The 24,816-nt window shown below is 64.4% G+C and overlaps 2 protein-coding genes and 1 non-coding gene across 3 annotated transcripts in view; 1 reads left to right on the top strand and 2 right to left on the bottom strand.

Annotated features, from left to right (window-relative positions):
• The window catches only part of WRAP53 (WD repeat containing antisense to TP53), a 12,429-nt gene extending 8,507 nt beyond the window's left edge, over nt 1-3,922 (bottom strand). The window contains 3 exon segments of the mRNA XM_075135065.1: nt 3,511-3,609; nt 3,716-3,782; nt 3,884-3,922. Coding sequence (XP_074991166.1) covers nt 3,511-3,609; nt 3,716-3,782; nt 3,884-3,905 — 188 coding nt within the window. The 5' untranslated portion in view covers nt 3,906-3,922.
• Nucleotides 3,923-4,732: 810 nt separating this feature from the next.
• TRNAL-UAG (transfer RNA leucine (anticodon UAG)) lies at nt 4,733-4,814 on the top strand. Its single transcript has one exon. It is a non-coding gene; the product is annotated as a tRNA-Leu (tRNA).
• A 984-nt stretch (nt 4,815-5,798) lies between these two features.
• Nucleotides 5,799-24,816, bottom strand: part of POLR2A (RNA polymerase II subunit A) — a 57,156-nt gene continuing 38,138 nt past the window's right edge. Inside the window, 12 exon segments of the mRNA XM_075135064.1 lie at nt 5,799-6,399; nt 6,402-7,034; nt 8,426-8,575; nt 9,411-9,524; nt 11,299-11,485; nt 15,388-15,591; nt 16,929-17,111; nt 17,690-17,794; nt 17,885-17,985; nt 19,086-19,332; nt 21,271-21,495; nt 24,009-24,214. Coding sequence (XP_074991165.1) covers nt 5,879-6,399; nt 6,402-7,034; nt 8,426-8,575; nt 9,411-9,524; nt 11,299-11,485; nt 15,388-15,591; nt 16,929-17,111; nt 17,690-17,794; nt 17,885-17,985; nt 19,086-19,332; nt 21,271-21,495; nt 24,009-24,214 — 2,876 coding nt within the window. The 3' untranslated portion in view covers nt 5,799-5,878.

Raw genomic sequence — 24,816 nt, 5'->3', positions numbered from 1 at the left:
CCAGTAATCCCCCGCAGTCCCCCAGTGTCTTCTAATAACACCCAGTAACAACCAGTGCCACCAGTCACCCTTCTAGTTCCCCCAGCCCCCTCCCAGTGCCCCCAGTCTCCCTTCCAGAACTTCCCACTGCCTCCCAGCCCCTCCCAGTGTCCCCCAGTTACTCCCAGTGCCTCCCAATCCCCTCCAGTCCCTCCCAGTGCCCTCCAGCCCCATCCCAGTGCCCTCCAGTCACTCCCAGTGCCTCCCAGTCCCTTCCAGTCCCCTCCCAGTGCCCTCCAGCCCCCTCCCAGTGCCCCCCAGTCCCCTCCCAGCCCCCTCCCAGTGCCCCTCAGTCCCTCCCAGTGCCCTCCAGACCCCTCCCAGTGACTCCCAGTGCCCCCCAGTCCCCTCCCAATCCCTCCCAGTGCTCGCCAGCCTCCCCAGTGCTCTCCCAGTGCCCTCCAGTCCCCTCCCAGTGCTCCTCAGTCCCTCCCAGTGTCCTCCAGTCCCCTCCCAATGACTCCCAGTGCCCTCCAGTCCCCTCCCAGTGCTCCTCAGTCCCTCCCAGTGTCCTCCAGTCCCCTCCCAATGACTCCCAGTGCACTCCAGTCCCCTCCCAATGACTCCCAGTGCATTCCAGCCCCTTCCCAGTGACTCCCAGTGTCCCCCAGTCCCCTCCCAGTACCTCCCAGTATGCTCACAGGCAGGTGGGGGGCTGGGTCGAGTCCATCAGGGGGAACCAGGCGAAGTCGTAGATGGTGTCGCCCTCGGGCACCCGCAGCGCCGGCACCTGCACCCGGACGCCTGGGTCCCCTCGTCCCAGCCCCCCCACGGGTGCCCCCCAGCCACCCCCACGCACCCTATGGGTGCCCTATAGGCACCCCCAGCTCTCCTGGGACCCCATAGCCACCCCCAAGCACCCTATGGGTGCCCCCCAGCCACCCCCAGCCCTCCTGGGACCCCATAGCCACCCCCAGCCACCCTATGGGTGCCCTATAGGCACCCCCAGCTCTCCTGGGACCCCATAGCCACCCCCAGCCACCCTATGGGTGCCCTATAGGCACCCCCAGCTCTCCTGGGACCCCATAGCCACCCCCAGCCACCCTATGGGTGCCCTATAGGCACCCCCAGCTCTCCTGGGACCCCATAGCCACCCCCAAGCACCCTATGGGTGCCCTATAGGCACCCCCAGCCCTCCTGGGACCCTATAGCCACCCCCAAGCACCCTATGGGTGCCCTATAGGCACCCCCAGCCCTCCTGGGACCCCATAGCCACCCCCAAGCACCCTATGGGTGCCCTATAGGCACCCCCAGCTCTCCTGGGACCCCATAGCCACCCCCAAGCACCCTATGGGTGCCCCCCAGCCACCCCCAAGCACCCTATGGGTGCCCCCCAGCCACCCCCAGCCCTCCTGGGACCCCATAGCCACCCCCAAGCACCCTATGGGTGCCCTATAGCCACCCCCAAGCACCCTATGGGTGCCGTATAGGCACCCCCAGCTCTCCTGGGACCCCATAGCCACCCCCAAGCACCCCATGGGTGCCCCCCAGCCACCCCCAGCTCTCCTGGGACCCTATAGCCACCGCCAAGCACCCTATGGGTGCCCCACATCCACCCCCAAGCACCCTATGGGTGCCCCATAGTTACCCCCAAGCACCCTATGGGTGCCCTATAGCCACCCCCAAGCACCCTATGGACTCCCAGTGCCACTGGGAGGGCACTGGGAAGGGACTGGGACGCACTGGGAGTGACTGGGAGGCATGGGGAAAGCCACCCCCAGCTGCCCCACGGGAGCCCCACAGCGACCCCCAAATCCCCCCCCCCCATAATACCCCATAGCCCCCCCCCCCCCCAAAACCCCCCTGGGGAGCCCCATAGCGACCCCCCCCCCCTCCCCCCATCACCCACCAGCTGGGGGAGGGGCAGCCCCGGGGGGGGCCCCGGGGGGGGGGGGAGGTCGAAGATGCGCAGGGCGTTGTCGTCGCTGCAGGTCAGGACGCAGGAGCCATCGGGGCCCTGGGGGGGGGGAGGGGAGGGGACACCCAGGTCTCCGGGGGGGCGGGGCCAAGCACGGGACCCCCACCCCCACCCCCCAAGGGGACTCAGGCGTCTGGGACTCCCAACCCCCCCCTCTGTCCCCCCCCAGGGGACCCCCACCCCTCCCACTTGGATCCCCACCCCCAAGGGGGACCCAGGCGTCGGGGACCCCCAACCCCCCCCCACCCCTCCCCCACTTCCCAGGGGATCCCCAACCCCCCCATCCCCCCCTCCAAAGGGGACCCCCCACCCCCATGGAGGACCCAGGCACCTGGACCCCCCCACCCCCACCCCATCCCCCCCCCAAGGGGACCCCCACCCCCACACACACCCCTCCCCCACTCCCAGGGGACCCAGGAGACTGGGACCCCCAACACCCCCCCCACCCCCTCCCCCCAGGGGACCCCCACCCCTCCCAACTGGACCCCCAACCCCCCCCCACCCCTCCCCCACTTCCCAGGGGATTCCCAACCCCCCCATCCCCCCCCCCAAAGGGGACCCCCCACCCCACCCCCACCCCCATGGAGGACCCAGGCACCTGGACCCCCCCCCACCACCCCATCCCCCCCCAAGGGGACCCCCACCCCCACACACACCCCTCCCCCCACTCCCAGGGGACCCAGGAGACCGGGACGCCCAACACCCCCCCCACCCCCTCCCCCCAGGGGACCCCCACCCCCCCAAGGGGACCCCCAACCCCCCCCACCCCCACCCTCAAGGGGGACCCAGGAGTGAGGGGGGTTTAGTGGGGGGAGGGGGGCTGTGGGGGGAGGGGAGATGGGGGGAGGAGGGGGATGTGGGGGGAGGGGGCTTGGGGGGAAGGGGGGATGGGGGGAGGAGGAGGAAGGGGGGGTGGGGGGAGGGGGATGTGGGAGGAGGGGGTGTGGGGGGGGAAGGGGGGATGGGGGGAGGAGGAGGAAGGGGGGGTGGGGGGAGGGAGATGGGGGGAGGAGGGGGATGTGGGGGGAGGGGGCTTGGGGGGAAGGGGGATGGGGGGTGGGGGGAGGGGAGATGGGGGGAGGAGGGGGATGTGGGGGGAGGGGGGGTGGGGGGGGAAGGGGGGATGGGGGGAGGAGGAGGAGGGGGGGGTGGGGGGAGGGGAGATGGGGGAGGGGGAATGGGGGGAGGACGAAGGGGGGGTGGGGGGGGGAAGGGGCCTGTGGCAGGAGGGGGGTGGGGGAGGGGGGAGGAGGGGGCTGTGGGGGGAGGGGGATGGGGGGAGGAGGGGGATGTGGGGGGAGGGGGTGTGGGGGGGAAGGGGAGATGGGGGTAGGAGGAAGGGGGGTGTGGGGGAGGGGGCTGTGGGGGGAGGGGAGATGGGGGAGGGGGAATGGGGGGAGGACGAAGGGGGGTGTGGGGGGGGAAGGGGCCTGTGGCAGGAGGGGGGTGGGGGAGGGGGGAGGAGGGGGCTGTGGGGGGCGGGGGGATGGGGGGAGGAGGAAGGGGGTGGGGGGGGAGGGGGGGGCTGTGGGGGAGGGGCGGGGGTCTCTCACCACTTGCAGCCCCGCAGGAAGTTTTGGGGCCGGTGGGCGAATTCCTCCCGCGCGCCCCAAACCGCCCGGGGGGGGCGGCCCAGGAGGTAGGGGGGCACCCTGGGGGGGGAGGGGTGTCAGTGACCTCCCCCACACCCCCCCCCCCGGGGGACCCAGGTCATCCGGGACCCCTCCCCCACCACCCCCCACCCCTCCCCCCACTCACTCCAAGGCCTCCGGGGGGGGCTCCGCCTCCTGGGGGGTCACGGGGGGGGGAGGGGCCCCCTGGGGGGCTGTGGGGGAGGGGCGAGGTCAGCACCGGGGGGGGGGGGGGGAGGGCTCCTCTCCCCCCCCCTAGGGGACCCAGGCGTCCCCCTCCCCCCCCCTCCCGCACCTTCCACCATGGGCGCCGCCATGACACCGCTCGGCCCCGCCCCTTCCCGGCCTGCACTGCGCGGGGCGGGGGCGGAGTCACCCGTGGCCCCGCCCAACGTCTGGCGGGATCCCGGCGTTTCCCGCCACGGCGGGGGGGGGGGACGGACGGGACACGGGGGGGACACGGGGGGACATGGGGTCACGGGGGGGCATTGGGGGGACACGGGGGGACACGGGGGGGACATGGGGACACGGGGGGGCATTGGGGGGACACGGGGGGACACGGGGGGGACACGGAGGAGACACGGGGGGGGACATGGGGTCACGGGGGGGCATTGGGGGGACACGGGGGGACACGAGGGGGGACATGGGGACATTGGGGGGACACGGGGGGGACATTGGGGGGACACACACGGGGGGCACATGGGGTCACGGGGGGGGGACATGGGAGGGGTCATGGAGACACGGGGGGGGACACGGGGGGGACATGGGGTCACGGGGGGGACACGGGGGAGACATTGGGGGGACACGGGGAGGACATGGGGGGATATGGGGACATGGGGGGGACACTGGGTGACGCTGGGGGGGTCATTGAGGGGACGGGGGGACACGGGGGGGACACTGGGGGGGTCATTGGGGGACATGGGGACACGGGGGGGACACTGGGTGACGCTGGGGGGTCATTGGGGACACGGGGGGACACGGGGGGGACAGTGGGGGGGTCATTGGGGGACATGGGGACACGGGGGGGACACTGGGGGGGTCATTGGGGGGACATGGGGACACTGGGGGGGACACTGGGGGGGTCATTGGGGGGACATGGGGACACTGGGGGGGACATGGGACGCCCGGGCCCCCCCCCCACCCCGGTAGCGTGGCCGAGCGGTCCAAGGCGCTGGATTTAGGCTCCAGTCCCCGCGGGGACGTGGGTTCGAATCCCACCGCTGCCAGCACCCCCCGTTTTTGCACACCCCGCCCCCCCCCAGCACCCACGGGTGCCCCCTCCCTCACTATTGGGGGCGGGGCCACCCGGACTCCTGGGTCCTAGAGAGCCCGGCTCCCCTGGGGGGAGGGGATGGGGGTGTCCCCGAGCGCCTGGGTACCCCCAAACGACGGGGGGGGAGGGGCTCCCGCACGGCTGGGTGTGTCCCCCCTCCCCCACCCCCCCCCGCCCCACCCCCACACGGAGCCGGAGCTGAAAATCAGTAAAACTTTTATTTTCCCCAAAAGCAAAATTTCACCCCTTCCCCCTCCCCCCCCCCCAAATACAGGAAAACACCGAAATAAAGGGGGGGGGGGAGGGGCAAAGGACCCCCGCCCCGACCCCCCAAAACCAACACCAGCATGTGCCCCATCCCCCCACCCCGATTTACCCCCCCTTGTCCCCCCCCATTCCATCCCCCCTCATTAACTAACGACACCCATAAATTACACCGCGCCCCAAAACAGGGGAGTCCTCCCCTGCCTGCCCCTCCCCCCCCCGAACTTGGGGGTCACCCCCCCAACTTAGGGGTCAGCCCACAACTTCGGGGTCACTCCCCACTTAAAGGTTACCCCCCCCCAATTTGGGGGTCACCCTCAATTTAGGGGTCACCCCCCAACTTGGGAGTCACCCCCTCCCCCCAACTTGAGGGTCACCCCACCCCCAATTTGGGGATCACCCCCCAACTTGAGGCTCACCCCCAACTTAGAGGTTACCCCCCAAACTTTAGGGTCAGCCCCCAGTTTGGGGGTCAGCCCCCCCCCAATTTAGGCATCAACCCCAATTTAAGGGTTACCCTTCAACTTGGGGGTCACCCCCAACTTAGGGGTCTCCTCCCCAAATCAGGTGTCACCCCCCAACTCGGGGGTGACCCCCCCCAACTTAGGGGTCACCCTCCAATTTGAGGGTCAGCCCCCCCCCCAACTTGAGGAGGTGACACCGAACTTGGGGGTCACCCCCTCCCCCAACCTGGGGGTCACCCCCACAGCCTGTAGGGGGGGGTTTGGGGGTGTCCCCCCGCCCCGCCCCAGCTCAGTTGTCCTCGTCGCTGTCGTCGGGGCTGATGGCCGGGCTGGTGAGGCTGTAGGTGGGTGACGTGGGGCTGTAGCCGGGGGAAGTGGGGCTGTAGGTGGATCCCTTGGGGCTGGTGGGGCTGTAGGTGGGCGATGTGGGGCTGTATTTGGGGCTGGTGGGGCTGTAGGTGGGGGAGGTGGGGCTGTATTTGGGGCTGGTGGGGGTGTAGACGGGGGAGGTGGGGCTGTAGGTGGGGGAGGTGGGGCTGTACTTGGGGGTGGTGGGGCTGTAGGTGGGGGAGGTGGGGCTGTACTTGGGGCTGGTGGGGCTGTACTTGGGGGAGGTGGGGCTGTACTTGGGGCTGGTGGGGGTGTACTCCGGGGAGCTGGGGCTGTAGCTGGGGCTGGTCGGGGTGTACTTGGGGGAGGTGGGGCTGTAGCTGGGGCTGCTGGGGCTGTAACTGGGGCTGCTGGGGGTGTAGGTGGGCGACTGGGGGGTGTAGCGGGGGCTGGAGGGGGAGTAACTGGGAGAGGTGGGCTGTAACTGGGGGAGGTGGGGCTGTAACTGGGGGAGGTGGGGCTGTAGTTGGGGGAGGTTGGGGTGTAGTTGGGGGAAGTGGGGCTGTAACTGGGAGAAGTGGGGCTGTAACTGGGAGAAGTTGGGGTGTAGTTGGGGCTGGTGGGGCTGTAGTTGGGGCTGGTGGGGCTGTAACTGGGAGATGTGGGGCTGTAACTGGGAGAGGTTGGGCTGTAGCTGGGGGAAGTCGGGCTGTAACTGGGCGATGTTGGGCTGTAGCTGGGAGACGTCGGGCTGTAACTTGGTGAGGTGGGGCTGTAACTTGGTGAGGTGGGGCTGTAGCTGGGCGAGGTTGGGCTGTAGCTGGGAGAAGTCGGGCTGTAACTGGGCGATGTCGGGCTGTAGCTGGGCGATGTCGGGCTGTAGCTGGGCGAGGTTGGGCTGTAGCTGGGCGACGTCGGGCTGTAGCTGGGAGATGTTGGGCTGTAGCTGGGTGATGTCGGGCTGTAGTTGGGTGACGTGGGGCTGTAGCTGGGTGACGTGGGGCTGTAGCTGGGTGACGTCGGGCTGTAACTGGGGCTCTGCGGGGTGTAGCCCCCGGGTGAGCGCGGCTCGTAGGCGGGTGACGTCGGGCTGTAGCTGGGTGACATGGCACCACCTGCAGAGAGGACACAGAGGGGTGACAGGGGACCAAATGGGTGTTGTGGCAGCGTTGTGGGGACTTGTAGGGGTGTTATGGGGCATTAAGGGGGTGTTGTAGGGTGTTGGGGGGGCTCTGTGGGCTGTTGTTGGGGTGTTACGGGGAGTTGTGGAGGTGTTATGGGGTGTTGGGATGCTCTGAGGGGTGTTGTGGGGGTGTTGTCAGAGTGCTGTAGGGTGTTAGGGTGCTCTGCAGGGTGTTGTGGGGGTGTTGTGTGGCGTTGGAGGAGTGCTGTAGGGAGTTGTGGGGATGTTGTAGGGTGTTGGGGGTGTTGCGAGGGCGTTGTGGGGTGTTTTGGGGCATTGGGGGTGTGTTGTGGGGTGTTGTGTGTTGTTGGAGGTCTTACAGGGCATCGTAGGGCATTGTGGGGGGTGTTGTAGGGCATTTTGAGGGTGTTGGGAGTGTGTTGGGGTGTTGTAGTGTGTTGTTGGGGCGTTGTAGGGTGTTGTGGGGGTCTTGTGGGGGGTCTTGTAGGGCATTGTAGGGTATTGTGGGGATGTGTGTTGTGGGGGCGTTGGGGTGTTGTGGGGTGTTGAGGTGTTATAGTGTGTTGTGAGGGTGTTGTGGGGGGTCTTGTAGGGCATTGTAGGGTGTTGTGGGGGTGTTGGGAGTGTTGTGGGGGTGTTTTGGGGGTGTTGGGGTGTTGTGGGGCAGGCTGTGAGGGTGTTGGGGTGATGGGAGTGTGTTGTGGGGTGTTGTAGTGCATTGCTGGGGGGTTGAGGGCATTGGGGTGTTGTAGCGATGTTATGAGGGCATTGTAGGGTGTGGTAGGGTGTTGTGGGGGTATCGGGGGTGTTGTGGGCTGTTGTTGGGGTTTTAGGGCATTGTAAGGGGTTGTGGGGGTGTAGGAAGGGTGTTGTGGGGTGTTGGGGTGTTGTAGCGGTGTTGTGGGGGCATTGTAGGGTGTTGTGCGGTGTTCTTGGGGTGCTGGGGTGTTGTTGGAGTATTGTGGAGGGTCTTGTAGGGTGTTTTTGGGTGTTGTCGGGTTTTGTAGGGGGTTGTGGGGGTGTTGGGAGCATGTTGTGGGGTGTTGGGGCGTCGCAGCGGTGTTGTGGGGGCGTCGCAGGGCGTTGTTAGGGTGGTGTTGGGGCATTATAGGGGTGTTGGGGGGTTTTATAGGGCACTGCAGGGTGTCGCGGGGTGTTTTCGGGGTGTTGCAGAGCATTGTGGGGGCGTTGGGGTGTTGCAGGGTGTTGTTGGGGGGTTGCAGGGGCATCGTAGGGGTGTTGGGGGGGGTCTTGTAGGGCGTTGGGGGATGTCGGGGGGCGTTAGGGAGTGTTTTGGGGTGTTGGGGGAGCCGTTTTGGGGTGGTTTGGGGTGTTGGGGGTGTTTTGGGGTGTTGTACTCACCGGGGGAGGGGATGTAGGGGCTGGAGGGGCCGGGGGAGCCGGGGGAGCCGGGGGTGGGGGACCAGGCGGGGGAGTAACCGGGGCTGAAGCCGCTGGCGTCGGAGGCGGCGCTGGGGGAGAAGCCGGCGCCCCCCGGGGTCATGCCGCTGCCTGGGGGGAGGGGACGGACAGAAATGGGGGGTCAGGACCCCCCCAACAGCCCCCCCCCCCCCCCCAAAACTGCTCTAGGGACCTCAAAATGCCCCCAGGGATCCAAACAGCCCCCATTTGTCCCCAGGAGCTCAAATCTGCCCCAAAGAGCCCCCCCATTTGCCCCAGGGACCCCAAATCTGCCCCAAGGACCCCCCCATTTGCCCCCGGGACCCCAAACCTACCTCAGGGACCCCCCCATTTGCCCCCAGGACCCCAAACCTACCTCAGGGACCCCCCCCTTTGCCCCCAGGACCCCAAACCTGCTCCAAGGACCCCCCCATTTGCCCCCGGGACCCCAAATCTGCTCCAAGGACCCCCCCATTTGTCCCCTGAGACCCCAAACCTGCTCCAAGGACCCCCCCATTTGCCCCTGGGACCCCAAACCTACCTCAGGGACCCCCCCATTTGCCCCTGAGACCCCAAATCTGCCCCGGGGACCCCCCCATTTGCCCCCAGGACCCCAAATCTGCCCCAAAGAGCCCCCCCATTTGCCCCCGGGACCCCAAACCTACCTCAGGGACCCCCCCCCATTTGCCCCCAGGACCCCAAACCTACCTCAGGGACCCCCCCATTTGCCCCCGGGTCCCCAAACCTGCCCCAAGGACCCCCAATTTGCCCCCCAATCTACCCCAGTGACCACCAGTCTACCCCATAACCCCCCAACACCCCCCCCCATTGACCCCCATTCTACCCCAGAGCCCCCCCCACAACAGCCCCCCCAAAAACCCTCTAACCCACCCCAGCCCCCCCCCCAATGTGACCTCCCAGTCTGTCCCAGTACCCCTCCACGCACCCACGCTGGGGGACCAGGCCCCGTAGGCGGGGGTGGCACCCTGATTCCAGGGCGTCATGGCGGGGGACATCCCCCCCATGGGGCTGGGGGCCGACCCGAAGAACATTCCGGTAGCTGCGGAGAGAGGAGGGGGGGACGTCAGGGGTCTGGGAGGGGACCCCGGCATCCGGGTGCCCCCCACCCTCCTCCCAAGGGGACCCAGGCATCCAGGGCTGGGTGCTGGTGGCCATGACGATGTTGAGGGTCTTCAAGCCACCACCCTTGTGGTTGTGTCCCCCTCCTCCCTGATGGCACCCAGGGGTCCGGGTCCTCGGGGGACCCCAAAATCTGGGTGCCCCCCTTGGCATCATGGGGGACCCAAGCGTCTGGGTGCCCCCCACCCTCTTCCCAAGGGGACCCAGGCGTCCAGGGCTGGGTGCTGGTGGCCATGACGATGTTGAGGGTCTTCAAGCCACCACCCTCGTGGTTGTGTCCCCCTCCTCCCTGATGGCACCCAGGTGTCCGGGTCCTTGGGGGACCCCAAAATCTGGGTGCCGCCCTTGCCATCGTGGGGGACCCAGGCGTCTGGGTGCCCCCCACCCTCCTCCCAAGGGGACCCAGGCGTCCAGGGCTGGGTGCTGGTGGCCATGACGATGTTGAGGTTCTTCAAGCCACCACCCTCGTGGTTGTGTCCCCCTCCTCCCTGATGGCACCCAGACATCCAGGTCCTTGGGGGACCCCAACATCTGGGTGCCCCCCTTGGCATCATGGGGGACCCAGGCGTCTGGGTGTCCCCCACCCTCAGACCCAGGCGTCCAGGGCTGGGTGCTGGTGGCCATGACAATGTTGAGGGTCTTCAAGCCACCACCCTTGTGGTTGTGTCCCCCTCCTCCCTGATGGCACCCAGGGGTCCGGGTCCTCGGGGGACCCCAAAATCTGGGTGCCCCCCTTGGCATCATGGGGGACCCAAGCGTCTGGGTGCCCCCCACCCTCCTCCCAAGGGGACCCAAGCATCCAGGGCTGGGTGCTGGTGGCCATGACAATGTTGAGGGTCTTCAAGCCACCACCCTCGTGGTTGTGTCCCCCTCCTCCCTGATGGCACCCAGGGGTCCGGGTCCTCGGGGGACCCCAAAATCTGGGTGCCCCCCTTGGCATCATGGGGGACCCAAGCGTCTGGGTGCCCCCCACCCTCCTCCCAAGGGGACCCAGGCGTCCAGGGCTGGGTGCTGGTGGCCATGACAATGTTGAGGGTCTTCAAGCCACCACCCTCGTGGTTGTGTCCCCCTCCTCCCTGATGGCACCCAGACACCCGGGTCCTCGGGGGACCCCAAAATCTGGGTGCCCCCCACATCCCACCGCAGGGGACCCAGGCATCCAGGGCTGGGTGCTGGTGGCCATGACGATGTTGAGGGTCTTCAAGCCACCACCCTTGCGGTTGTGTCCCCCTCCTCCCTGATGGGACCCAGGTGTCCGGGTCCTTGGGGGACCCCAACATCTGGGTGCCCCCCTTGGCAGTGTGGGGGACCCAGGTGTCTGGGTGTCCCCCACCCTCAGACCCAGGCGTCCAGGGCTGGGTGCTGGTGGCCACGACAATGTTGAGGGTCTTCAAGCCACCACCCTCGTGGTTGTGTCCCCCTCCTCCCTGATGGGACCCAGGTGTCCGGGTCCTCGGGGGACCCCAAAATCTGGGTGCCCCCCTTGGCACTGTGGGGGACCCAGGTGTCTGGGTGCCCCCCACCCTCGACCCAAGCATCCAGGGCTGGGTGCTGGTGGCCATGACGATGTTGAGGTTCTTCAAGCCACCACCCTCGTGGTTGTGTCCCTCTCCTCCCTGATGCCACCCAGACACCCGGGTCCTCGGGGGACCCCAACATCTGGGTGCCCCCCCCTTTCCCGCCGCAGGACTTACGCCCCCCGACGCCCAGCCCCGGGAGGGCGCTGGGAATCTCCATCCCGTGTTTGCACTTCTCGGCGTCGAGGAGAAGATCGAAGCAGCCGGTGCCGGCGGGCGCCAGTTGCCCCAACATGATGTTCTCCGACACCCCCTTCATGGGGTCGCTCTCCCCGTGAGCCGCCGCCTCCATCAGCACATCCACCTGCGGCAGGGGGGGGGGGGCACCCCCAAATTCAGGTTGGGGGGGGGCACACCCCCCCCAAACCTCCCTCCTATCTCCCCAAACCCCTCCGACATCTCCAAACGCCAACTTCCAACCCCCCCCCTCAAATCCCTCCGACACCCCCAAACCCCTCCAATATTCCCCGAAACTCATTTCCAGCCCCCCAAACCTCGCCGACACCCCAAAATCCCCCACCCAGACCCACTTCCAGTCCCCTAAACCCCTCCGACACCCCCAAACCCCTCCAATACCCCCCAAAACCCCACCTTCCATCCCCCAAACCCCTCCGACATCCCCTAAAACCCTCGTCCCAGCCCCCCAAAACCCCATTTTCAGCCCTTCCAACCTCCCAAAATCATTTCCAGCCCCCCTAAACCCCTCCAGTACCCCCACAAACCCCCATTTCCAGCCCCCCAAACCCTCCAAAACTCCCAACACCCCCTCCCAGCCCCCCAAATACCCCCAAAACCTCCCTCCCAGCACCCCAAACTCCATCCAACACCCCTAAACCCCTCCAACACCCCCCTAAACCCCCATTTCCAGCCCCCCAAAACCCTCCAAAACTCCCAACACCCCTTCCCAGCCCCCCAAGTACCCCCAAAACCTCCCTCCCAGCACCCCAAACCCCCATTTCCAGCCCCCCAAACCCCTCCAACACCCCTAAACCCCCATTTCCAGTCCCCCAAACCCCTCCAACACCCCTAAACCCCTCCAACACCCCCCTAAACCCCCATTTCCAGTCCCCCAAACCCTCCAAAACTCCCAACTCCCCCTCCCAGCCCCCCAAGTACCCCCAAAACCTCCCTCCCAGCCCCCCAAACCCCCATTTCCAGCCCCCCAAACCCCTCCAGTACCCCCCCAAACCCCCATTTCCAGCCCCCCAAACCCCTCCAACACCCCTAAACCCCTCCAGTATCCCCCTAGACCCCCATTTCCAGTCCCCCAAACCCCTCCGACACCCCTAAACCCCTCCAGTACCCCCACAAACCCCCATTTCCAGCCCCCCAAACCCTCCAAAACTCCCAACACCCCCTCCCAGCCCCCCAAATACCCCCAAAACCTCCCTCCCAGCACCCCAAACCACCATTTCCAGCCACCCAAACCCCTCCAGTACCCCCCCAAACCCCCATTTCCAGCCCCCCAAACCCTCCAAAACTCCCAACTCCCCCTCCCAGCCCCCCAAGTACCCCCAAAACCTCCCTCCCAGCACCCCAAACCCCCATTTCCAGCCCCCCAAACCCCTCCAACACCCCTAAACCCCTCCAGTACCCCCACAAACCCCTATTTCCAGCCCCCCAAACCCTCCAAAACTCCCAACCCCCCCTCCCAGCCCCCCAAATACCCCCAAAACCTCCCTCCCAGCACCCCAAACCACCATTTCCAGCCCCCCAAACCCCTCCAGTACCCCCCCAAACCCCCATTTCCAGCCCCCCAAACCCCTCCAACACCCCTAAACCCCTCCAACACCCCCCTAAACCCCCATTTCCAGCCCCCCAAACCCTCCAAAACTCCCAACACCCCCTCCCAGCCCCCCAAATACCCCCAAAACCTCCCTCCCAGCCCCCCAAACCCCCATTTCCAGCCCCCCAAACCCCTCCAACACCCCCAAACCCCTCCAACACCCCTAAACCCCTCCAGTACCCCCACAAACCCCCATTTCCAGTCCCCCAAACCCTCCAAAACTCCCAACTCCCCCTCCCAGCCCCCCAAGTACCCCCAAAACCTCCCTCCCAGCACCCCAAACCCCCATTTCCAGCCCCCCCAAACCCCTCCAACACCCCTAAACCCCTCCAGTACCCCCCCAAACCCCCATTTCCAGCCCCCCAAACCCCTCCAACACCCCTAAACCCCTCCAACACCCCCCTAAACCCCCATTTCCAGTCCCCCAAACTCTCCGAAACTCCCAACTCCCCCTCCCAGCCCCCCAAGTACCCCCAAAACCTCCCTCCCAGCACCCCAAACCCCCATTTCCAGTCCCCCAAACCCCTCCAACACCCCTAAACCCCTCCAGTACCCCCACAAACCCCCATTTCCAGCCCCCCAAACCCTCCAAAACTCCCAACTCCCCCTCCCAGCCCCCCAAGTACCCCCAAAACCTCCCTCCCAGCACCCCAAACCCCCATTTCCAGCCCCCCAAACCCCTCCAACACCCCTAAACCCCCATTTCCAGTCCCCCAAACCCCTCCAACACCCCTAAACCCCTCCAACACCCCCCTAAACCCCCATTTCCAGTCCCCCAAACCCCTCCGACACCCCTAAACCCCTCCAGTACCCCCCTAAACCCCCATTTCCAGCCCCCCAAACCCTCCAAAACTCCCAACTCCCCCTCCCAGCCCCCCAAGTACCCCCAAAACCTCCCTCCCAGCACCCCAAACCCCCATTTCCAGCCCCCCAAACCCCTCCAGTACCCCCCCAAACCCCCATTTCCAGCCCCCCAAACCCCTCCAACACCCCTAAACCCCTCCAACACCCCCCTAAACCCCCATTTCCAGTCCCCCAAACCCTCCAAAACTCCCAACTCCCCCTCCCAGCCCCCCAAGTACCCCCAAAACCTCCCTCCCAGCACCCCAAACCCCCATTTCCAGCCCCCCAAACCCCTCCAACACCCCTAAACCCCTCCAGTACCCCCACAAACCCCCATTTCCAGCCCCCCAAACCCTCCAAAACTCCCAACTCCCCCTCCCAGTCCCCTAAATACCCCCAAAACCTCCCTCCCAGCACCCCAAACCCCCATTTCCAGCCCCCCAAACCCCTCCAGTACCCCCCCAAACCCCCATTTCCAGCCCCCCAAACCCCTCCAACACCCCTAAACCCCTCCAACACCCCCCTAAACCCCCATTTCCAGTCCCCCAAACCCTCCAAAACTCCCAACTCCCCCTCCCAGCCCCCCAAGTACCCCCAAAACCTCCCTCCCAGCCCCCCAAACCCCCATTTCCAGCCCCCCAAACCCCTCCAACACCCCTAAACCCCTCCAGTACCCCCACAAACCCCCATTTCCAGCCCCCCAAACCCTCCAAAACTCCCAACTCCCCCTCCCAGCCCCCCAAATACCCCCAAAACCTCCCTCCCAGCACCCCAAACCACCATTTCCAGTCCCTCAAACCCCTCCAACACCCCTAAACCCCTCCAGTACCCCCCTAAACCCCCATTTCCAGTCCCCCAAACCCCTCCAACACCCCTAAACCCCTCCAGTACCCCCACAAACCCCCATTTCCAGCCCCCCAAACCCTCCAAAACTCCCAACTCCCCCTCCCAGCCCCCCAAGTACCCCCAAAACCTCCCTCCCAGCACCCAAACCCCCATTTCCAGCCCCCCAAACCCCTCCAACACCCCTAAACCCCTCCAACACCCCCCTAAACCCCCATTTCCAGCCCCCCAAACCCTCCAAAACTCCCAACCCCCCCCCAGCCCCCCAAATACCCCCAAAACCTCCCTCCCAGCACCCCAAACCCCCATTTCCAGCCCCCCAAACCCCTCCAACACCCCTAAACCCCTCCAACACCCCCCTAAACCCCCATTTCCAGTCCCCCAAACCCTCCGAAACTCCCAACACCCCCCCCAGCCCCCCAAATACCCCCAAACCCTCCCTCCCAGCCCCCCAAACCCCCATTTCCAGCCCCCCAAACCCCTCCAACACCCCCAAACCCCTCCAACACCCCTAAACCCCTCCAGTACCCCCCTAAACCCCCATTTCCAGTCCCCCAAACCCCTCCAACACCCCTAAACCCCCCCAGTACCCCCCCTAAACCCCCATTTCCAGTCCCCCAAACCCCTCCGACACCCCTAAACCCCTCCAGTACCCCCCTAAACCCCCCTTTCCAGCCCCCCCAAACCCCTCCAACCCCTCTCCCAGCCCCCCCAAACCCCCCTCATCCACCCACCGTCTCCTCGAAGGAGCACTTCATGAGGGGCCCGGTGTCCTGGCGGTTGACGCCGTGGCGGGTGATGGCCATCAGGTGCCCGCGGGAGGTCATGGTGTCACAGAGCAAGGCCAGGTGACGGTAGTTGACGTAGGAGCCATCGAAGGAGATGACGTGGTAGAGCTCCCGTTCCAGCGCCTTCCGCACCGCCTCGATCCCCAACACCTGCGGGACAGGCGGAAAACAACGGCTGTTGGGGACCAGGGTGTCCAGGCACCAAAGGACCTGGATACTGGGGAATCCCATCACCCCAGGGACCCAGAAAGCCTGGGGACACCAGCATCTGGGAACCCCACCACCCCAGGGACCCCGGTGTTCAGGCACCCTGGGACCCAGGCGCCCAGGAACCCCACCATCCAGGTGTCTGGGAACCTCTGGGAACCTTGAGGAACCCACTAAGATGTCCACCAAATCCCACCACCCCAGGGATCCAGATGTTCGGACACTCCACCACCCCAGGAACCCAAGCATCTGGGCACCCTGGGACCCAGGTGTCCAGGGACCCCACCACCCCAGGACCCAGGTGTCCAGGGACCCTATCACCCCGGGATCCAGGTGTCCAGGGACCCTATCACCCTGGGATCCAGGTCTCCAGGGACCCCACCACCCAAGGAGCCAGGCGCTGGGGAACGCCACCACCCCAGGGACCCAGAAACTCTGGAGACACCAGCATCTGGGAACCCCACCACCCAAGGACCCAGGTGTCCAGGCACTCTGGGACCCAGGCGCCCAGAAACCCCACCACCCAAGTGTCCAGGAACCCTAGGGACCCACATGTCCATCAAACCCCACCACCCAAGTGTCCAGGAACCCTAGGGACCCACATGTCCATCAAACTCCACCACCCAAGTGTCCAGGAACCCTAGGGACCCACATGTCCATCAAACCCCACCACCCAAGTGTCCAGGAACCCTAGGGACCCAGATGTCCATCAAACCCCACCACCCAAGTGTCCAGGAACCCTAGGGACCCACATGTCCATCAAACTCCACCACCCAAATGTCCAGGAACCCTAGGGACCCAGATGTCCATCAAACCCCACCACCCAAGGGTCCAGGAACCCTAGGGACCCACATGTCCATCAAACCCCACCACCCAAGGGTCCAGGAACCCTAGGGACCCACATGTCCATCAAACCCCACCACCCAAGTGTCCAGGAACCCTAGGGACCCAGAAGTCCATCAAACCCTACCACCCCGGGGACCCAGATGTTCTGGCACCCCACTATCCCAAGGACCCAGATGTCCAGGCACCCTGGGACCCAGGCACCCAGGACCCCCACCACCCTGGCACCCAGGCGTCCAGGACCCCCACCATCCACGTGTCTGGGAACCTCTGGGAACCTTGAGGAACCCATCAAGATGTCCACCAAACCCCACCACCCCGGGGACCCAGATGTTCTGGCACCCCACCATCCCAGGGATCCAGGTGTCTGGGACCCATCCAGGGACCCCACCACCCATGGACCCAGACGTCTGGGCCCCCCCCCCCCTTCAACTCACGGTGAAGATCTCCACGATGTCGTTGGACGTGGTGCGGACAGGGTCCACATCCTTCTCGCTCAGCACCCGCATGAGGCTGACGCCATCGGTCTCCAGGATCCACTCCTGAAGAGCTTTGAACTCCCCGTCCTCCGTGATGATGATCTTCTTCTTGTTGTCCGTCTGCGGTAGGTGCATGTACACCTTGGGAGGAGGGAAGAGGGGGTTAGCAGCACCCATGGGTGCTCCTCGGGTGGCTGGGGGGATGCCCTGGGCAGCCATGGACCTTCAAACGCATCTACAAGGATCACCATGGGCATTCTGGGTCTCCTAAACGTGCACATGGAGAAGGTCGCGTGCTCCCCAGGATGCACCAGAAACCTGGGCACCCACATGACCACCCATGGGTGCTACCAAGCTGCCTGGGGGGATACCCCGGGCACCTGTAAGGACACCCTGGGCACCCAGAGACCTTCACACATGTCCACAAGTATCACTGTGGGCATCCTGGACCTCCTAAAGGTCACCATGGAGAACTTCCAAGTGCTCCTCAAGATCCACCAGGAGCCCTAGCACACGCATGAGCACCCATGGGTGCTGCCTGAGCGCCTGGAGGGACACTCCAGACAGCCATGGACCTTCTTAGGTGCCTACAGGTGTCATTGTGGGTGTCCTTGACCTCCTAAAGCTCTCCATGGAGAACCCCACGTGGTCCTCAGGACCCGCACCAGGAGCTCTGGCACCCTCGTGAGCACCCATGGGTGCCCCTCTGTCCCCCCCACCTTGCTGATCTGCTCGATGCCCTGCAGCGTCATGTCCGTCAGCATGTTGGACTCGATGCAACGTAAGAAGACGTCGTCATCCATTTTGTCCACCACCTCCTCCTCCTGGGGACACCAAGGGGGACAAGGGGAGTGACACCCAGTTCGTGTCGCGTCCCCACCACCACCCATGGGTGCCACCGTCCCCGTCCCCACCTCCTGCATCTTGTTTTCGTCGCTGTTCATGATGCGGATCCGCAGCACCAGCTTCTCCGCGTTGTCATCGTTGAAGATGCAGTTGAGGTCATCCCCAAAGCCTGAGGGGGGGGGGCACCCTGGTCACCACCCCACCCTGCCACCCAAAGGCCCTCCATGCTCACCCAGGGTCCCCCAAAGGTCTCCATGGAGTGTGGTGGATCACCCAGGACTCCTAAGTCTTCTCTAGGACCCCCCCAAAGGTCCCCAAAGTCTTCCCTAATGCCCCCAGTACTCACCCAGGAGTCCCCCCAAGTCCCCCCAGATGCCCTCAAGGTTCATCCAGGACCCCCAAGTCTTCCCTAGTGCCCTCCATGCTCACTGAGGACCCCCAAAAGCCCCCCCAGATGCCCTCAAGGCTCACCCAGGACCCCCCAAAGATCCTCCATGCTCACCCAGAACATCCCAAAAGCCGCCCAGATGCCCTCAAGGTTCATCCAGGACCCCCAAGTCTTCCCTAGTGCCCTCCATGCTCACTGAGGACCCCCAAAAGCCCCCCCAGATGCCCTCAAGGCTCACCCAGGACCCCCCCAAAGACCCTCCATGCTCACCCAGGACACCCCAAAGGCCACCCAGATGCCCTCAATGATCACCCAAGACCCCCCAAAGGCCTTCCAGGATCTCCAAGTCTTCCTTAATGCCCTCAATGCTCACTCAGGACCCCCCAAAAGCCTCCCAGACGCCCTCAAGGCTCACCCAGGACCCCCCAAAGATCCTCCATGCTCACCCAGGACATCCCAAAGGCCACCCAGATGCCCTCAATGTTCATCTAGGACCTCCAAGTCTTCCCTAGTGCCCTCAATGCTCCGCCAGCACCCCCCAAAGGCCCTCCAGGACCCCCAAGTCTTCCCTAATGCCCTCAATGCTCACACAGAACCCCCCCGAGGTCCCTCAAGATCCCTCAAAAGCCCTCCAGGACCCTCCAAAACCTCCCCAGATGCCCTCAATGTTCACCTAGGACTCTCCAAAGACCCCTCCAGGACCCTCCAAAAGCCTCCCCAGATGCCTTCAGTGTTCACCTAGGACTCCCCAAAGACCCCCCCAGGACCCCCAAGTCTTCCTTAACACCCTCAATGCTCACCCAGGTCCCCCAGATGCCCTCAACGCTCATCCAGGAACCCCCCCCAAAAAAGTCCCCCCCAAGCGTGTCCTCTGGACCCACCAGCATTGATCTTCTCGGCGATCTGCTCCATGGTGAGCTTGCGGTCGGTCATGTGCTTGCGGTCGAGCTCGACGCGGAGCAGCCAGGGCGAGATGCGGCTGACGTCAAAATCGGGCATCTCGTAGTAGACGTTGACCCATTCCTGGTCCTCGGCCACCACCGTGCTCTGAGGGTTGGGGTCGTAGTAGATGGCGGTGTTGGCCGTCACCTTCCGCAGCGTGGTGTGCTCCAGGCGGCACAAGATGTCCTGGTGGGGTGACACGGTGTCAGGACGGGGATGGCGTGGGGATCCAGGGGTGGAGAACGTGGGGGTGGAGAACGTGGGGGTGGAGAACGTGGGGGTGGAGAACGTGGGGACGGCGTGGAGGACAGAAGGACATGGGAGATGGCATGGGGATCCAGGGATGGAGAACATGGGGGTGGAGAACGTGGGGGTGGAGAACGTGGGGGTGGAGAACGTGGGGGTGGAGAACGTGGGGGTGGTGTGGAGGACAGAAGGACATGGGAGATAGCATGGGGATCCAGGGATGGAGAACATGGGGGTGGAGAACGTGGGGGTGAAGAACGTGGGGATGGAGAACGTGGGGACGGCGTGGAGGACAGAAGGACACGGGAGATGGCATGGGGATCCAGGGATGGAGAACATGGGGGTGGAGAACATGGGGGTGGAGAACATGGGGGTGGTGTGGAGGACAGAAGGACATGGGAGATGGCATGGGGATCCAGGGATGGAGAACATGGGGGTGGAGAACATGGGGATGGAGAACATGGGGATGGAGAACATGGGGATAGCATGGAGGACAGAAGGACATGGGAGATGGCATGGGGATCCAGGGATGGAGAACGTGGGGGTGGAGAACGTGGGGGTGGTGTGGAGGACAGAAGGACATGGGAGATGGCATGGGGATCCAGGGATGGAGAACATGGGGGTGGAGAACGTGGGGGTGGAGAACATGGGGATGGAGAACGTGAGGACGGCGTGGAGGACAGAAGGACATGGGAGATGGCATGGGGATCCAGGGATGGAGAACATGGGGGTGGAGAACGTGGGGGTGGAGAACGTGGGGGTGGAGAACGTGGGGGTGGAGAACGTGGGGGTGGTGTGGAGGACAGAAGGACATGGGAGATGGCATGGGGATCCAGGGATGGAGAACATGGGGGTGGAGAACGTGGGGGTGGAGAACGTGGGGGTGGTGTGGAGGACAGAAGGACATGGGAGATAGCATGGGGATCCAGGGATGGAGAACATGGGGGTGGAGAACGTGGGGGTGAAGAACGTGGGGATGGAGAACGTGGGGACGGCGTGGAGGACAGAAGGACACGGGAGATGGCATGGGGATCCAGGGATGGAGAACATGGGGGTGGAGAACGTGGGGGTGGAGAACGTGGGGGTGGAGAACGTGGGGGTGGTGTGGAGGACAGAAGGACATGGGAGATAGCATGGGGATCCAGGGATGGAGAACGTGGGGGTGGAGAACATGGGGATGGAGAACATGGGGATAGCATGGAGGACAGAAGGACATGGGAGATGGCATGGGGATCCAGGGATGGAGAACATGGGGGTGGAGAACATGGGGATGGAGAACATGGGGACGGCGAGGAGGACATGGGAGATGACACAAGGACTCGGGATGGAGGACACGGGGATGGCATGGGGAGGTGGGAGATGACACGGGGATCCAGGGATGGAGAACATGGGGGTGGACAACATGGGGATGGACAACATGGGGATGGACAACATGGGGACGGAGAACACGGGGATGGAGAACATGGGGATGGCGTGGAGGACATGGGGCTGTGGGAGGTGGCATGGGGACCACCATAGGGCCATGAGATCATGAAGCCGTGGGGCCACCACAGCACTGTGGGGGGGACAAGGTGGCAAGACGAAGCCATGGGGGCACAGAGGGGACACAAAGCCATGGGGCCACCATGGGAAGATGAAGCCATGGGGCCACCATGGGGCTGTGTGGACACAGAGGGGACACAATGCCATGGGGCCACCATGGGAAGACGAAGCCATGGGGCCACCATAGGCCTGTATGGACACCCTGGAGCTGTGGGGCCACCACGGGGCCACCCAAGGACAAGACCTCCACCCAACGCAGGACAAGAGAACCACAGGACCCAGGTTCTTGCTGCTCCCCCCATTCCATGACGTCCCCTGTCCCCACGGCGTCCCCACCTTGGCCCGCTCGGCGTCGCGGGCGCTCTGGCCCAACAGGAAGACAGTGAGCGAGGGCGTCTTGGGCTTCTTGGAGATGTTGATGAGCTCCTTCAGGCGGGGGACGCCCAGGGTGACGTTCTTGGCTGAGACACCAGCGTAGTGGAAGGTGTTGAGGGTCATCTGGGTGGCTGGTTCTCCCAGAGACTGGGCTGCCAGCGCCCCCACCATCTCCCCGGGATGTGCCTGAGGAGGGAAAAGGGGGGGGGGGGGGGTTAGGGGGACCCCAAAAATGGCCTAAAGCTGGACTTAAAGCCCTCCTAGATGTGGCTTCAAGAATGTCCCAGATCTGGAGTCAAAATTGCCCTAAATCTGGACCAAAAAATTTCCCAAATCTGGTCCTAAACCCCCAGATCTGACCCCACCATCTCCACAGGGGGATGTGGGGTCTCAAGGGGACCCCGAAACCATCCCAGGACCAGATCCAAACCCCTCTTAGATGTGGCTCCAAGAATATCATGAATCTAGACCCAAGAATGTCCCAAATCTGGTCCTAAAACCTCAAATCTGTCCCCACCACCTCCCCAGAGGGCACCTGGGGGGACAGAGGGTGTCAGGGGGGACCCCAAAACCATCCCAGGACTGGACCCAAACCCCTCCTAGATGTGGCTCCAAAAATATCATGAATCTAGACTCAAAACTGCCCTGTGTCTGCCCCCCAAAACCCCCGGATGTCCCCCCAGATGCCTGGACCTGCCCCCAGACCCCTAAATTTGTCCCCCTCCCCACTCACGATGGGACTCGATCTCCCCCAGCAGCCAAAGGCACCCCGGGACCCCCCGATCTGACCCCAAACCCCCAGATCTGACCCCAGACCCCCAGATCTGACCCCCAAACCCCCAGATCTGCCCCCAAACCATGAGATCTGACCCCCAGAACCCCAGATCTGACCCCAGACCCCCAGATCTGACCCCCAAACCCCAAAACTGCCCCCAAACCCCCAGATCTGACCCCCAGACCCCCAGATCTGACCCCAGAACCCCAGATCTGACCCCCAGAACCCCAGATCTGACCCCCAAACCCCCAGATCCGCTCCCCAAACCCCCTAAATCTCACCCCCAGATCCCCCGGGATCAAGCAGATCCACTCACGATGGCCTGGTTGAACTTGGACTCGATCTCCCCCAGCAGCCAAAGGCACCCCAGGACCCCCAGATCTGCCCCCAAACCCCCAGATCTGACCCCAAACCCCCAGATCTGACCCCCAGACCCCCAGATCTGACCCCAAACCCCCAGATCTGCCCCCAAACCCCCAGATCTGACCCCAGACCCCCAGATCTGCCCCCAAACCCCAAAACTGCCCCCAAACCCCCAGATCTGACCCCCAGACCCCCAGATCTGACCCCCAAACCCCAAAACTGCCCCCAAACCCCCAGATCTGATCCCCAGAGCCCCAGATCTGCTCTCCAGACCCCCAGATCTGACCCCAGAACCCCAGATCTGACCCCTAGAACCCCCAGATCTGACCCCCAAACCCCAAAACTGCCCCCAAACCCCCAGATCTGACCCCCAGACCCCCACATCTGACCCCTAGAACCCCCAGATCTGACCCCAGACCCCCAGATCTGCCCCCAAACCATGAGATCTGACCCCAGACCCCCAGATCTGACCCCAGAACCCCAGATCTGACCCCAGAACCCCCAGATCTGACCCCCAAACCCCCAGATCCGCTCCCCAAACCCCCTAAATCTCACCCCCAGACCCCCCGGGATCGGGCAGATCCACTCACGATGGCCTGGTTGAACTTGGACTCGATCTCCCCCAGCAGCCAAAGGCACCCCAGGACCCCCTGATCTGACCCCAAACCCCCAGATCTGACCCCAGACCCCCAGATCTGACCCCAAACCCCCAAAATGCCCCCAAACCCCCAAAATGCCCCCAAACCCCCAGATCTGATCCCCAGAGCCCCAGATCCGCTCCCTAAACCCCCAGATCTGCCCCCAAACCGTGAGATCTGACCCCCAGAACCCCAGATCTGACCCCCAGAACCCCAGATCTGACCCCAAACCCCCAGATCTGACCCCAGACCCCCAGATCTGACCCCAAACCATGAGATCTGACCCCAGACCCCCAGATCTGACCCCAAACCCCCAGATCCGCTCCCCAAACCCCTTAAATCTCACCCCCAGATCCCCCGGGATCAAGCAGATCCACTCACGATGGCCTGGTTGAACTTGGACTCGATCTCCCCCAGCAGCCAAAGGCACCCCAGGACCCCCAGATCTGACCCCTAAACCCCCAGATCTGACCCCAAACCCCCAGATCTGACCCCTAAACCCCCAGATCTGACCCCCAGAACCCCAGATCTGACCCCAGACCCCCAGACCTACCCCCAAACCCCCAGATCCACTCCCCAAACCCCCTAAATTTCACCCCCAGATCCCCCGGGATCAAGCAGATCCACTCACGATGGCCTGGTTGAACTTGGACTCGATCTCCCCCAGCAGCCAAAGGCACCCCAGGACCCCCCGATCTGACCCCTAAACCCCCAGATCTGACCCCAGACCCCCAGATCTGACCCCCAAACCCCCAGATCTGACCCCAAACCCCCAGATCTGCCCCCAAACCCCCAGATCTGACCCCAGACCCCCAGATCTGCTCTCCAGACCCCCAGATCTGACCCCCAAACCCCCAGATCCGCTCCCCAAACCCCTTAAATCTCACCCCCAGATCCCCCCGGGATCAAGCAGATCCACTCACGATGGCCTGGTTGAACTTGGATTCGATCTCCCCCAGCAGCCAATCGAAAGCCTCCCCGCTGAGCCGGAACTCCTCCACCATGCGGCGGCTGCAGAGGGTGGAGCGGAGGTGGATGTTGAAGAGCAGGGTGGCGTTCTCCTGCGCCTGGCGGCTCAGGGGGTCGTCCCCGTTGACGATCACCAGCTTGCGGCTCAGTTCCTTCACCCCTGAAGAAAATATCGGGGGGTTAGGAAGAAAATATCGGGGCAGAAGGTTCCTGGAGGTCTTCAAGTCCCACAGGATCTTTATGAGGGTCTTCAAGTCGCCCAGAACCTTCGTGGAGGTTCTTTAACTTCTCCAGAACCTTTTTGGAGGTCCTGCATGTTCCCCAGAAACTTCCTGGGGGTTCTTCAAGCCCCACCCAGCACCTTCCTGGGCATCATTGGGGTCCTCAAGTCCCCCAGAACCTTCCTGGGGGTTCTTCAAGCTCCCCCCAGCACCTTCCTGGGCATCATTGGGGTCCTTCAAGTCCTCCACAACCTTCTTGGAGGTCCTGCATGTCCCCCAGAACCTTCCTGGGGGTTCTTCAACCCCCACCCCCCCCCCAGCACCTTCCTGGGCATCATTGGGGTCCTTCAAGTCCTCCAGAACCTTCTTGGGGGTCCTGCATGTTCCCCAGAACCTTCCTGGGGTTCTTCAAGCCCCCCCAGCACCTTCCTGGGCATCACTGGGGTCCTTGAAGTCCCCCAGAACCTTCTTGGGGGTCCTGCATGTTCCCCAGAACCTTCCTGGGGTTCTTCAAGCCCCCCCAGCACCTTCCTGGGCATCA

This window comes from Calonectris borealis, chromosome 36 (assembly GCF_964195595.1).
Source record: "Calonectris borealis chromosome 36, bCalBor7.hap1.2, whole genome shotgun sequence".
Taxonomy (NCBI): Eukaryota; Metazoa; Chordata; class Aves; order Procellariiformes; family Procellariidae; genus Calonectris; species Calonectris borealis.
The sequence above is the reverse complement of the archived record's forward strand: the minus strand, read 5'-3'. Positions and strand labels throughout refer to the sequence as shown.